This window comes from Fringilla coelebs (genome assembly GCF_963513975.1).
Source record: "Fringilla coelebs genome assembly, chromosome: 6".
Taxonomy (NCBI): Eukaryota; Metazoa; Chordata; class Aves; order Passeriformes; family Fringillidae; genus Fringilla; species Fringilla coelebs.
The window spans coordinates 35959853-35974877 of NC_140034.1; the positions used below are offsets into that span (position 1 = coordinate 35959853).

The 15025-nt window shown below is 45.9% G+C and overlaps 2 protein-coding genes across 11 annotated transcripts in view; one reads left to right on the forward strand and one right to left on the reverse strand.

The window, feature by feature from the left end:
* PAPLN (papilin, proteoglycan like sulfated glycoprotein) overlaps window positions 1-10382 on the forward strand; it is a 49201-nt gene extending 38819 nt beyond the window's left edge. Inside the window, exons 21-27 of the mRNA XM_084208346.1 lie at window positions 1101-1225; window positions 1958-2096; window positions 3500-3637; window positions 4286-4413; window positions 4942-5050; window positions 6347-6522; window positions 7052-10382. Coding sequence (XP_084064472.1) covers window positions 1101-1225; window positions 1958-2096; window positions 3500-3637; window positions 4286-4413; window positions 4942-5050; window positions 6347-6522; window positions 7052-7227 — 991 coding nt within the window. The 3' untranslated portion in view covers window positions 7228-10382. The remainder of the gene's footprint in view (window positions 1-1100; window positions 1226-1957; window positions 2097-3499; window positions 3638-4285; window positions 4414-4941; window positions 5051-6346; window positions 6523-7051) is intronic.
* A 187-nt stretch (window positions 10383-10569) lies between these two features.
* NUMB (NUMB endocytic adaptor protein) overlaps window positions 10570-15025 on the reverse strand; it is a 98413-nt gene continuing 93957 nt past the window's right edge. For 7 of the 10 annotated variants that reach the window (XM_084208352.1, XM_084208347.1, XM_084208354.1 and 4 more), the window contains exons 8-9: window positions 14477-14626; window positions 10582-12509 (exon numbers count right to left, since the gene is read on the reverse strand). In XM_084208352.1, the coding sequence (XP_084064478.1) occupies window positions 11788-12509; window positions 14477-14626 (872 nt within the window). In that variant the 3' untranslated portion in view covers window positions 10582-11787. Of the gene's footprint in view, window positions 12510-13507; window positions 13652-14476; window positions 14627-15025 lie in introns of all 10 variants that reach the window. The other 3 variants (XM_084208348.1, XM_084208355.1, XM_084208356.1) reach the window with 3 other exon arrangements.

The window sequence follows — 15025 nt, forward strand, 5'->3', positions numbered from 1 at the left end:
TCCAGAAGAGCAGGGCCCCATCACACATCACAGTGACTTGGGAAGACAAGCGCCATCACTCCAAACCCCCCCCCCCCCCCCCGCCCCCCCGGCTCCTCCTCCTCCTCCTTTCCCCAGCTCTACGTGCTGAGCATGATGCCATATGGTATGGAATATCCCTGTGGTCTGTCAGGGTCAGACTTCCCAGCTGTGTCCCCTCCCAGCTCCTTGTGCACCCGCAGCCCACTGGTGGGTGGGGTCAGAAGCAGAAAAGGCCTTGACTTGGTGTAAACACTTCTCAGCAGTAGTGAAAACATCAACACTGTTTTCAGCACAAATCCAAAATGCAGCCACATACCAGCTACTGTGAAGAAAATTAACACTATACCAGCCACAACCAGCACACCTTTTTTTTTTTTTTTAAAGAAATATAGAAGCCCCCATATTCATCTACTCTCCACCTGCTCTGTGCATAGCAGAGACAGGTACAGTCTGCACCAGTAATGCGGTGTTGGCTAGGTTTATGGGGCAGAGCAAGTGCTGTCCCATAACACTGGTGGAAGCTGACATGGGTAGTAATGCAGAAAAATATTGCTTCTCTTGGGTTCATCTTGGGGCAGCATGAAGCCAGTAGTTGAGAGTGAAACTTGCAGCCTAGAGTTCCTCTGGCTGAAAATCTCTGGCACAATTGTTTTTTAAACTACTTTTAAACCTGTTTTTCCTGGGAAGTCTGTTTCCAGCAAGTCTGTCTGGAGCCAGTCAGTCCCTTTGTGCTATGAAAATCACAGTTAAGAAAAGCCCAGTTATGCTTTTCTGTTTGCAGTTGACTGCTGGGACTCAAGCTCCCCCCAGAAGGGCAGTTTGCCTCCTTATGGGAGAGTTACTGAAAGCAGTTCCCTGTTTTCCATCTCAGTTTTCCTCTCTGTTCCTGACCTCCTTTCTGCTGCAGTTTTCCCCCCTGCCTGTGACCCGTCTGTGGTCAGCAGGGTTTTGTTTTTTTCTGAGCCAGGGAGGGCCCTACATGGGGAGGGTTTGCGTAACACCAGGCTGGGCTGGCCGCTGTGCCCTGGCGGGTTGCTGTGGGTGCCAGGGCATCAGGCAGCGCTCCCCACGTGTTGCAGGCACACCTACCAGTCCGACAGCTCCCTGGTGATCAGCCACGTCGAGCCCGAGGACGCTGGCACCTACACGTGCCTCACTTCCGACGGGAGGACGGAGAGCCGACAGATTCAGCTGCAGGTCACAGGTGAATTATCCTCCTTACTGGTTACTGAGCACAGGCTCAGTAAAGCCAGCTGCAGGAGGAAATTTCCTCTGCTGCCAAGAGGGAGTGTGGAGGCAGCAGAGCATCTTTTGGTGTTACCTCATGATAAAGCCTTAGCCCTAAAATACTTTCTCCCCTGCAGTGTCACCCCATAAATGGAGTTGTGGCTTGCCTGTAACCCACCCTGTTTCTATCACAGCAAGTCTGTCTTCCTCCCTGACAGCCATCAGCTGCCACCTGATCCAAAACAGAACTGCTGGTGCATTTTTATGTTTTGTGTTTTGCCCAAACAGGTCCTGCTGGGTAGCAAATAATTCCCTGTTCTGAAAAATGTGCCTTATTTCAGAAACAAAACCAAAAAAATGAAAGACTAGTCTCAAAAGATGGGCCAGAAAGGCACCCTGTAGCCTTCAGTCTCTGAAGTGTGCTTTGTCACAGCAATGGCACATGGGGCAGAAGGCACTGTGGCCTAAGGGATGTTGCAACATGTTCACTGACAGAGGAGGAAAAGGAATCTAAAATTGCTTGCCTGCAGGTCTATGACTCTCATTAGTAGACAGCGCAGGTTTACTGCACTAGTCAGCCAAAAAGCAGATGGCTGAAGGGCTCTTTGGCTCCAGTTCAGCAAGCTCTCCCAGGCTCACAGGAACCCTATGCAAAAGGTCACAGTAAGAAGTGTCCTTTTATTCACATATGGCATTTTGTTTTGAATAGAGTACCAGAGCAGTGTTCTGGCCGAGGGTGAGAGAGGTCGGGTCCTTCAGGAGGCAAATCAGCAGCACCGAGGGTTGTCCAGAGGCAGGCAGCTTGTGCAGGCAGCCAGCTCCTCTGTGCGTCAGCAGCTCACATACAGGTAGGTTCATCTACAGCAACAGTTTGTCCATTGAGCCCAGATGATGAACCATATGGCATCTCTTCATGTAGAAAAGCCAAAGACTGGAAAGGCCCTGGGTCAGCTGTTCCAGGGCACAGTTGGGAAGCATGCAGTACTGAACTGCTGACAACGGGAACGGGAGAAGATCCCAGTCACAAGCTGTCTTCTGTCCTCCCCAGGGATCTCCTGAAAGAAGCATACTCTGAGCAAAGATGCACAGGGAAGCTGGCAGCAAAGTAGCTGGGATCAAACAAAAGAAGTCTTGAGGCAGCATCCTTAGCTGTTCATGTTAGTGCAGGCAGAAAGAGAAACCTGTTCTGAAAAAAAGCAAAGCAAATAGGAGCTGCTTAACTAGCACAAAGTAGGCATATGTGTATTGAAGAAAACTTCAACTCCTTCAGCCCCCACTAATTAATTTTAAATGTTTTGTGAACAAACCAGTTTGACCCAAAACTGTCTCGTCATATACTGCCATTTTTTGTTGCTTCCAGTGTGGTTTTTTATTGCTTCTAGACCCCACAGAAATAAAGGGGGACAAATTATTTTTTTCTTAAATGAAGCGTGTTGGGATTCCAGATTAAATAGGGCCATGATCTGATCTCTCTCTTTTTGAGTTTACAGCCTAAAACCCAGCCAATTTGCTGAACTCTGCAGCAATCTCCTTAGCTGCTTCTGCTAAAAGCAGTAATAAGTGATTCATTGAATTAAGAACATTGAATTAAGGCTCTTTGGTTTTATTTTTTGAGATCAAGAATTCAGGTCACAGAATGGGGGTAGGGTAGATGACGTTTTATTTAACTGTGGGAACACATGGTTTAGTTCCCTTCTAAGACAGTGTTTAGCTGTAGTTATAAGAGAGCAAAGAACATGAGATGAGTGCTGTGAGGACATGACCTCAACCTTTCTGTTGCATGAAGTGGACGAGCAGCTCCTGGACCTTGGGCAGTCAGGTGATTGCAATAGGCTCTTCACACCCTAAAAAGGCTCATTTTTGTGTGCCAGAGAAGCACCTAAGGGGAATCTTGCTCAGTGCCCTCTTTAGGACTTTGTACTCTTTGCCATGTGTTCACGTTGTTAATGCTTCCTCAGCTGTTATCCAGAGGGCTGTTTTAAGGGTTGCTATCTATAAATTAAACTGGCTGACTGGAGTGCAGCACCATGCTGTGCTGAACTGGAGCAGGATTTTATAGAGGCTGCTCTTTTCTGAATGTTGGGGAGTGAATGTTGGTAACAGCAAGCATCATAGCTCTCATGGGAGTAAAGACCTCCCTTTGCCATTGGAGGTGAAAAATAAACCCTGTTCTTGATAAAGCCTTGTGCTGAAGGTCAAATGCTGAGCAAGGAAGTTTCTACCTCTTTTGTTGTACTTGTGAACTTTGCAGGTTGAAAATGGATAAGAGCGAGCCCACAGTAGTGGAGGCCAATGTTGGGGAGAGAGTCAGACTGCCCTGCACAGTGGAAGCATCACCAGCTCTCACCATTGAGTGGCAGAAAGATGGGCGGCCCCTCTCCTCTCCCAGGTGAGCTCTCAGGTGACTCCAACTGTTCATGAGAAGAGCATTCTCCTTGCTTTTCCTTCCCTGTTTCCTCTATGAGAGAACAGAGCTGTTGGCCATGCAGCGAGGGTCTGTGTGGCTTTATGCTGTCCAGCTTCCTCCATCAGGGCCAGGCCATACTGCTGGCCTGCCCTGTCCTCCCTCCCTTCCTCACAGATGGAAGTTTGAATGTTGAACCCTTGAGGGAACAGCTGTGACACAGGGTCTACAAGTGAACCAGGGTTCAAATTTATTTACCTACAAGGTTAGCAGAAAAAGAACACATGGCTAGCAAACTTGCCAAAAACCAGCTGGTCAGTGAGCAAGGGCAGAAGTTCACAGCAGAGAGAGATCAGGGCACCTGCAGTGAACTTCCACAGCTACCGCTGCTGCTCTCCCCTCTCTGCTCCCAGAAATCTGCTGTGGCAGCAAGTTTTTCCAGACTCTTATAGCATCAGTGCTATGATTTGAGGACTAAGGATTGCATTACAATGCCTGCAGCATCTGAGCTGCTAAATCTTTGCTCAGTGGTACTACAAACTTGTGCATGAGGCTTAGCTTCACCTCTGCTGGCTCTCAGGAGTGCCATCCTGAGCCAAGCACAGGCTGAGACACGCTGGCTTTGTTCCCCAGGCATAGGCAGCAGTCGGACGGGGCCCTGCTGATCAGCCGGGTCAGCTCTGAGGACATCGGCTTCTTCACCTGCCTTGCCTCCAACGGACGTGACCGCGACCAGCGCCAGGTCCTGCTCCGGCCTCTAGGTGCGGGGTGGGGGGCAGCACACCCGCCTCGTGTGCACAGGAGTGGGAAACAGGGAAGGCTGTGCAGGGACAGCGTGGGTTGCTTTGCTTCACACCTAGAGTTTAACAGGCATCCTGAGGGCGAGGGAAGAAGGAGTTGTTTTACCCAGTGGTCATCTGCATGTGTCCAGTGCTCCAAGCAGGGAAAAGGGGATTGACAATACAGTAAGAGTGACTCTCAGGGCCTTGTTTCTGGGACAATGGAGTGGGATAAGAGCAAGAGAAACTAAGGAGATAGTTCTTCTGTGCATGTGACATGCATGTATCCAGCTTTGAGATTTCTGTTACTTGTTCTTTCTTGGGCCAAAGTCCTAGGAAATCCACATTCCCCAGAGCAGCAATAGCACAGCCTCAAAAATGCTGTTTCAAGGCCAGGGGCTTGTAGCTTATTATGGGATGTGTTGGACTTTTCCTATGAGGGAATGCTCCTACTCCCAGGGGGAGGGTGGCATAGTCCCCCTGCTAGTGATGATTTCCCTTCTGGTCCAGGAGAGCTGAGGATCACTGGTCTTCTGCCAAGCATCACAGTACCTGAGGGAGGGACTGCTCAGCTTCATTGTACAGCGACTGGCAACAATGTGAATATAAGGTGGTCAAGGTGAGCAAAAATGAGATGGAACTTCCCATTCCTTCCCTTCCCAAACCTCATCGTTTACCCTCCAAATATTAATGCAGGGTGCCTGCCAGGTATGGCAGAGACCACAGTTATCAGCCCCAACTAGTATCACCTACCCTTTCTTAAAACAACTTGGATGTTGCCCAAAAATCCTGGGCAAGATCCCTGTGGGGTGTGGGGGTCATCAAGTTCATGTCCCAGCCAAATAAGGAGAAAATCAGATGTTCAACTAAGATTCCATGAAGTTCAGAAGGGCTCTGTGCTGGAAAACTAGTGACATGAAAATAACATGAATGAAAATGAGTAATCAGAGGGAAAGCTTTAGTTGCTTTTTAAAAAACCCTCTCTACCTAATTGTGACTGACATTTTAGACCTTCTTCTCTCAGCTTCCTCTTGCAACAGTTCTCTCAATTTACTGTCAATGGGATCAAAGGAGATTTAGAAGCATTTTAAAGTGAAAAGCTGTGTCCTCTTATCCTGATAATTTACCAGGAAACTCTGAATTTGTGCAAGTGTTTAGTGAGGGTTGTTTTTCCTGTTTGAAAAGAATCAGTTCTGCTTTGAGCATTCTTACAAACTATCCAGAGAGATGGACGGGTAAATGTTGAAATTCCAAGGGTTAGGACTGAAGTGGGCCATCTCACACACAGAGCTTTTCTTCTATACATAAGTTTGGTATTTGACCTAACAAAATGATACATGTTTCAGAGTTGGAATGAAACCCTTTTCAGTGAAACCAATTTAATTTCATTGGTAACCAGGAGTTCACAATTCAGGCAGTTTTCCTGCTGGGCACAGATTATTCCAGGAGGAACTGAAGAGACACAATCTTGCTGGTTTTCTTAAACAAACTTTTAAAGGGAGAGGAAAGAGGGCGCATTGTTCACTACCCCATATGCTCATCAAGCAATATGGGCTGCTGTCAATGCCAGCCAAACAAGTAATGCCAGACCACAACCTGGAGAGAGGGAAAGGCACACTGGATTTTCTCTTAGTTCCTCAAACCTCAAGAATGTGTGCTAGCAGAAAGGGCAATGTCTTTGCACAGAGCACACAGACTCAGCTACCTCCCACGCAGACACTGGGCAACAGATGCAGACTTGCTCAGGCTCATGTTACCCCCCAACTGCAGGGCCAGGTTGTGCAAAAGATTTCTTCCTTCCTGCTGAACTTGTAAAAATTCACCCCTTTCACAGAGCATAATTTTGCAAAGAGCACAGGGAGCTCCTTTAGCACCCATGGGTGGCAATAGTGAAATATTTTGGTTTTCACCACAGGAACGGAGTTCCCATGCGGGGGGATGGCCACCACATCCACCTGTCCCAGGATGGAAGTCTGACTATAAGCAATGTCCAAGAGGCTGACGAGGGATCCTACACATGCAGTGCCTACAGCAGCAGCAGCTCAGTCAGTGCCAGCTCGGAGGTGAAGGTGCTGCGGAGCCGGCCTAGCAGTGAGTACAGCCCAGCCTTCCTGCTTCTCCCAGCACAGTGCCTGGCCCCTGGCCGCTCTCACACCCATTGTGTGTGCCAGTCCAGCACCAGCCTCGGGCTTTAGGGAGCAGCAGGAGCCTCTGGGTCATGCTGCCTCAGGAGCCCTTCTTTCCAGGGACAGAAAAGCAGCATGCTGGAAACACCCCCTGACCAGGGCACTGGGAGCCTAATTAACTTCCTGAGGCCAAAATGCCAGAGTTGCTTGACCAAATAGTTGGTTGCATGATTTGTAGTTGGACTTTGACACCATCCAGCCATCTTTACATAGAAGGTAGATAGAGTAGCCTCTTCTCTCCCTAGAAACTGCATTTTCCTCCTGTATCTCACCAGAGGTGTCTGTTTCATCTTGAAACTCATAGTCTCCTTCTTGATGTTGGACTAAATTTAGAACTGGTGGGGTGGAGGAAGCGGGAAAGTGCTGTGTCTTTTGGGATGGAATAGCAATCTGAGGATAAATTTACAGCTGGTTCACCCTTTGCTTGGCTGCAGCTACTGTGAGTCATACTGTGGACCTGAGCAGAGAGTGTGTGGACCAGCCCCACCTTGCCAACTGTGACCTGATCCTGCAGGCCCAGCTCTGTGGTAACGAGTACTATTCCAGCTTCTGCTGCGCCAGCTGCGTGCGCCACCGCCCCCAGGGCAACCCCCCGCACCCCCGCGGGTGACAGCCACGGCCATGGTGACCGATGAGAAGACTGGGAGGTCTCAACTCTGTTCTTTTACTGCATGGGACAGTTCTAGGAACTCTGCCCTGCTGGAAAGCCCACAAGGGTGAATTGAACAGCGTGTAGTGAGTGTAAATGCTCAAAGCTAGGAGACCCACCACCCTCAGGTTTATTGTAAACTCCTTTTCCCCGTATGCCTTGCTGTACCTAATCCATCTCTTAAGAGTAGTTGCTGTCATTCACAGAAACCAGATGATAATAGGGATGTAAGGATGATGTGACTAGAGAAGGCAGATGACCAGCATGAAAGAGGGAGAGACTTCATACAAGCAAAAGAGAAGTGTTCTTAAAAACATAATCTCTGAAGTGTTTGAAGATGGGCCTAAACCATTTCAACTGAAGCACTAATGAGCCATGAACATTTGTTCCTCCAGTGAGCATTGCTGAATAAGTGCTCCTGGGGTGCACTTTCCATCTAAATGCAAAGGACTCTGGCCATGAGAAACAGCTCGATGCATAGGAGATTACTGGCTCTCGGGATGCAGCTGTAATGTCATGATACTGTAGCTGTTTTATTCCAGCAGACCTTACACAAATTTCTAGTAGGGTCACTTTGGTTTCTACTTGACTGCAATGAGCTTTGGAGTGAAATGCAGAAGCAAGGCTTTACAGAAAGCTTAAGACAAAACAGGAAACTACTTTTAGCCCTTCCTGAATGCTAGGGGTAATTTAGATGAATACACCAACACCGTAACCTGTTCTGAGATGCTGCAGTTTAAATAGCACTCATTCTAGGAAGGCTCAGCAGGTAATCTTTTTCCCCTGAGCCGGAACTGTGCTGTTCTGACGTGCTGAGTTTGGGCAGGGGCTAATAATAAACACATAGAAATTCATGCGTAGGGGCATTTCACTTGCCAGAACAAACCTCCCAAGGATCTGCTCTAGTCTCAGTTAAATCCAGGAAAGCCTGGCTCTGCATGTGGCCTGGGCTGATGCCTGCTGCTAGAGGCTAACAAGTTAGGACTTCCAGGTGCAGAGCAGCTGTAGCTGAAAAGCATCCTTCATTTCAAGACCACCATGGAGTGGCAACAAGTGTGCATCTGGGGCTCTGAAAACCTCAGGCATTAGGGGTGGGGAGGTCAGAGTTTATTATATTATGTTAAACCAGGAAAGGCCTTGGGTATCTTCAGTATGTCAAAATGGAATTACTTTTGAGCAAAAGGATTTTTTTATAGTCTTCACACTACTGTTCTACCCTAGCATCAGCCTCGACAGTCCCCTTCTTCCTCATTCTAGACTTGGATGGGTTGACCATAATTATTAGCAACGTTACCCATGTATTATTTGCATAGATGTAGGTATAAAGGAGTGTGTAGATGTTGGTATTTCAGTTAGGGGGGTGGAGGATTGAGATTTTTTACTTTTGTCTTCTTCTTGTGTTACTTTAAGGCTTTTAAGAAATGGAGCTAGATCAGCACAAGTATGGTTCAGGACTGAACTAGGATGGTTCACTGCTCTAGGATGTGAACAAATGGCAAAGTCTACAAGCAATCCAGTACAGGAGAGACAGGTGACAGTCACAGGTATTTGGGGCTGGGTCCTTCTGTGGTCTGATAGATTCTGTTTGCTAGGAGAGACAAAAATACTTATTTTGCATTTAAGACCCTTTAATTTGATTAGGGAAAGATTGCTGGAATGCATTACAATAAAATGTTTGAAATCACTGGATATTTAAGAACCACGAGATGGTCCTAGAAACATCCACTTGTGTTTGTACATGTTTTTCCATTTAACATCTCAGACCAGCACATTTTTCTCTGTGTGTCTGTATGGGATATTTTACCATTTGAGTATATTATACGATTTTTGCCTTTGGAGACCAGGGACTAATCTGTAAATTCCAGTCATTTTGAAGACCTCTCTGTTCCATATGTGGCATCAAGGGGCAGTCAGGCTCTGCTCAGGAGCATGGTTGGAAATGGACTGTGGATGTGTCAGACCCTTTTGTCCCAGAGTAAGTAGCCAGTTCTATAAAATCCCTTTCTAAGATGTCAGAGGCTTTTAGAATATTTAAATATTCTGTGTAGTCACCTGTCATTTAAACTCTGTGGTTATGTAAGATGGAGCCAGGAAGTGCTTTCTCCAGACTCCTGAGGGCTCTAACAATCCCCTGCCTGCTGATGGGCAGAACTGGCTCTGGCCAGTGCTCTGGAAGTGCTCTGGCTAGTGTGAAGTTGACACTGACCTCCTGTCAGCCGCACAACCATGGCAGTAAGGGTGGGATTGACAGGCATGTAGGTCCCTGCTGTAAATCCATGCCATCAAGTTAACTATCTTTGCATTTCTTCTGACAAAATCAGCTTCTCCCTCTCTGTAGTACCACTTAATCACCTTCTCAAGGTTTACTTTTTTAATGAGAGAATCAAGATGTTCGTTTTTTTGCCTAAACAATGGGTTGTAGGAAGTGCTTATCTCCAAGGCAAAAGAAGGGTGTAGCTGTACTGGGCTATTTTCAGCTTGATCTTGGGGCCCTCACTGTGAAAGATACATAACTAACTGCTTTCTTTCCTACTTTAAATGTCTATAAATACTTGTTTGCTTTTTGAAAGCTGAAAAAAGCATTGACACCAACTCAAATCCCACAGGGAGTGTTTGCATTACTATTCATACCATACTGAACACAGGTAAGAATCTGTAATGTTACAAGTTGTAGTTTTCTAGACTGTCACTATAAGACTCACTGCTTTTGCCTGGAAATGGGAACTGCTGGCAAGCTCAAATCCGAGGGCTAACAAAGGGAGTGTTTATTCCCTTCAGGTTATGGAGTCTGGCTTTTTTCCTTGTGTCTAAACTGACATGGTGCCCATAAGAATGTGGTAAGAACCAGTCACAGTAACAGGGTAGATATCAACTCAGTGGAAGAATGGAAAAGAGGTGAACATACATCATGATCTCATATGGGTCTTTCTAATAGTAGGGGAAAGAAAGAGTTTTCCTTTTTGCCATTACTGAATGTTACTGAGTTGTCTCTTTGTAAATATTCAGTGATAGAAAATACATCCCTGCAAACCCAGAATCTGATGTTTTCAGTAAAGGCCTCTATTTTAGAGCTTTAAGTGTTTATGCATCACAAAGACACTCTGAAATTCAATTTTAAAGTTCAATGCAACCTAACAGGTGTTAGAAAATGAGAGGTGTTAAGATATTGCTCTTAGGCTGCTAGGTCAGCAAGCAGTGCTCATTCACATCCACCTTACAAGACAGAAGATACCCAGAAGGGCAAATGCTGAAACTGAATTAGGGTGGGAAATAAGTCTCTCACAGACAGTGCTTCTACCACCAACATTTATTTCTGTTAAAGCAGATTATAAATCATCAGTACAAATATATATAACTTACATTTGCTTGTAAGGCCAAAGTTTAAAAGTAAAGTTAAAATGAGATGGTTTTCACAAGTCACCAGAGGCAGAACCTGGACCAGCTGCAGCCTTAACCACAAGGTTTCACAAATCAGTGGGAAAAAAATAAAACCAAAGTTAAAAACCTCTAAGAACTACTGACAGACAAACATAAAATGGTTTCCCAGGAAGCCCCGGGATGTAGATATGATGACAGTAAGTTGTCACAGTAGTGTTAGAAACAATAGATTAAGACAAAGAAACTGCAGCAATATATGAAAGGAAAAAAAATCCATACTATATAGAATATGTAGACTGATTCCAATAAAAAACAGTAAATTCTCCCCATGGTTTTCAAACCATGACAATACTGTTCTTTAATTTTCTTTATTTAAAACTACGATATAATGACTTATTGGTTGTGATTGTTGTTGCAATATGCTACTTACAATGAACAGATACAAGAACAAGCTAGAGCCCCTTTTTCCACCCCCCCAATATTACTTACTATAAGAATCAGCGATAAATCAATCTTATGTACAATTTCTTACATCCAACCCCCTTGTTTTTTAACCTTTGGCAAGATTACTTACAACTCATACAGCTTTTAATATCCAACTATTTAAAATATTCTAAATGCATAAAAATAAAGATTTTGGCTTTACTTTATTCTTTACATATAATATTCACTTTGTTACTCAAAATGGAAGCTCAACTTTTTCCACAAACCTAGCTTTTGCTAAGGTGACAACATCCCACCCATATCCACCCCCCACCCTACCCAATTTTTCCCTGAGGGGGAACATCCAGGGCTTGCAGGGCATCAGGAGGACACGGGTACAAATATCTGCCTTCCTTTCTGTGAGATGATTGATGTTTCTGCAGAACAGGCTTTGGGACTGGGTGCCTTTCTTCGCTCCATTTGACTTCCAGCTTTCCAAGAGACGAGGGAATGCAGACCGGGGTGGCTCCAGGATTCCTTTTAAGAACTGCACATTAAATTCTCTGTGTGTTTCCATCCTCCCCATAATTGCTCCCTCTTTCTAACCCATTTTTGTTTGAAGGGACCGTTGGGATTATCAAAGCAAACTGATCAGAAACAGTCCCCTCTGCTCCCTTTATCCCTCTAGCCTAATGTACAATTTATCCCCCCCAGGAGCGCTCAGAGTTCGATCTCGAATGTCTTCTGTAGGTCACTGGAGAAGGGGTTGGTGGGGGAGGGGTTGGTGCGCTGCTTGGCCTTGCCCTCCAGAGCCGCCCACTGCGCCTCGAAGGGGTCGACCTGCGGGGCGGGCGCGGGGGGCTGCGAATGCTTGTCCTCGGCAGCCCACTTGCCCCCCTCCACGCCGTTGAAGGCGGTGGAGCCGTTGTGCTGCGCGGGCGGGTGGAAGAAGGGGCTGGCAGTGGCGCTGCTGCTGCTGCTGTCGTACTGAGGGACCGACTGCTGCTTCACCAGGCTGGGGGACTGGTGTGGGTGGGCCGCTGGAGCGTGGCTGGCAGTACCAAAGACGTTGGCCACCATCTGGGAAGGTGTGATCCCAACCACGGGGACGCTTGGGGCTGCATAGGTCATCCCATTTGCTACAGCATAGGGCTGAGCTGGAATAAAGGCTGGCTGCATGGGCGGTACCACGCCCACCGGCACAGGCTGAGGCGCAATGAAGGTGCTGACTGGGAAGGCTGGTGCTGACTGGGAGGCTGGAGCTGCTGGAGGAGGCTGGAGGATTGGTTGTGGGGCTGGGGCTGAGGTTGGCTGCTGTTGGGCTCTGACAGTCTTTGAGACCTCTTCCAACCAGCGGTCTGCCTCTGAGGGAGTACGTCTGTGATTTCCTTGGAAGAGACTCGGTGAGGCCGCACCTGAGGAGGTGCTGCTCCATTCCGTGCCTGGGAAGGAAAGCATGGGCAAGTCACTAATATTTCCACTCCTCATCCTATTATTGGTTAGAAAGACTGGAGGGTGTAGACAAGAATGCACAGGTCTCCTCCTGACATGACTGAAAGATGCTCCCACCACTGGAAGCATCTTTATCACTCCACTGTACTGTTCTGTTCTGTTCTAGGAAGACATTCGTCAAGATGAGGTAGGTAAGCGCTTCTTCACTAAAGTGCAGATTTATGGGTTTTTTTCTTCATAGCAGACATCTAAGTCTTTAGGGTACGCAGGAAAGCTGCTGCCTGCACTCCTAACTTGGTGGCAATGATCTAGTCCATAATCACTAATCCCCCTAACTGGGAAGTATCAGTTTCTGAATGCGCAGCTCAGGACTGGTGGACTTGGAACACAAAGGTCTAAGAAACTGTTTTACAGACAAAGTCTGCTACAAGGCCAAGCAGAACCTACTATTTCACTAGCGAAGTTTCTCTCGTGGAGTAGCGCTTACACCATGACATGAAGTAACTCAGATTGCAGCCTTCTAGCACATGTGCCCACATGGGTGACCATTTCACCTGACACAGTGCAGACAAGGCCTGGAGGGACAGACTAAGTTTACTAAACAGAAGAAATTAACCTCTAAGCCTTTAAGCAACCAACTTAATCTCTCCTTATGTATATTTGTGAAAAGAAAGCACAAAAATTATTTTGGGTACACACAGATTCTTTCCCTTTTATACACACAAATTTGCATTCAACTTCATTACTTCCTTTCTAAGCACTGATTTTATAAAATGCTGCCAAAATAAGAATCAGTCCAGGTTACAGACCTAGCACCAGCAAGTTCATCACTTCCCTCCATCCACTTGTGCAAAATGCTACTACTTCCAGCATTTGTTCCTATTCCTTCCACTTGCCATTAAGTGGCACTGACATTTGTCTCAGGGGCTCAATTATGCTTTTGATCCAAGTTCTTATAGCAATGCACCGGATCTACTTCCAGTCTTACCAGCAACCACGGCTGCAGCTCCAGTATTAGCAGCAGGAGCATGAGCCCAAGGATTGGTTTCACGAACTGGCATAGCTGTGGACACTACAGCAGCTTGGGATGGTTTAGCAGCAAGCACACAGAAGGCAGAGGCAGTGCCATTAACTAAAATGGGAGCAGACAACATCAGTGCGATTAATTCATGCAAGGCATGCACGTGACTGGAGTATTAGTGGGCCAGGTCATACCTATCCACATACAACACTTTTAGACACTTCCACATGACAGGAGTTTGTGTAATTAGCCAAACTGGGCTGACAGTCAATACAGGTAGTAAATTTCATTTCACCAAGCCAACACTTGTTAAAAGACTGATGGGATGGTGGATTTCGATGCCCGTTAGAAGGCCTTGAGTTCTGATGACTGACTGAAGTTAAATTTGTTGTTTCTATAAGGAAGATATATGGCTCACCAGTAGTTATTGTACAGTTAATTTTAGATTAAAAAGAACAACACTTTGTAGCTACAAAGTAACAATAACTACATTTAACATGGAGAGGTTCTTTTTTCACACGACTTCTATAAAAGCATAGCAGTGAAATGAATACCAATGGCTGCTATGAGTTCTATATTTTTCCACACCTTATCTAAGAATTTGTGTAAAAAACAGAAATCGTGGTGGCACAAAATCCCTTTCCTTGTGAGATTTGGTTCCTATGACACACTCCTATGCAGTTCAGGAGGCAGAATGATAAAATAGCCACTACCTCAAAGCCAGTTCCTTTTAGAGGTAACTATCGTGTGGTAGGTACATGAACTTGTTGTTAAAAACAAAACCACAGAAAAATTAAACAGACAAGATGAATAAAGCAGGATGCATTCACCCAAATACTGGTAACAGGACTTGCACAAGAAATTAAGACCATGTGTTACTAGAAAGCAACATTATGTGCATTCAAGCCTCATCCAGCACCCAAAGAAATCACAAACCTTGAAAGGCAGGAGACTGTGGTGCAACTACTGTCACTGGTTTTGTCATGGGGGCCGAAGAGAAAGGATCTTCTGATGGTGTGCTGAAAGCACTGGTGATCTGAGAGCACAGGGCACTAATGCTGTCTGTTTCCCCTTCTACCTCTGGGACTAAAATGTAAACAGAATTCATTAAATTGAAGGTTTAAAGGATACAGAAACAATTTACAACTACCAATGTGAAATTGAAATATAATTAGTTCCCTTATGTCCTACATGTTCCTGCTACCGATTTGCATGACAGCTTTTTTTTTTTTTACAGTAGTGTCGAAGATCTGGCCTGAAATAGAACACCACATTAATGTATTTTGTGATTAAGTCAAGAGGGCAAAGAGATCGCTGTTCCAGATTTAAAGGATGCTGGTATCAGAAAATAAAAAGGGTTTTCTACAGTTTAAGTAGAAATCTAAATCTTTCAGTATTAAAGCGCTAAACTTCTCAAGGGTTTGGCTCTAAGATTTGGCATTCTGTGAAATGAAAATACTTATGATAGATTTAAGTGTTCCAACA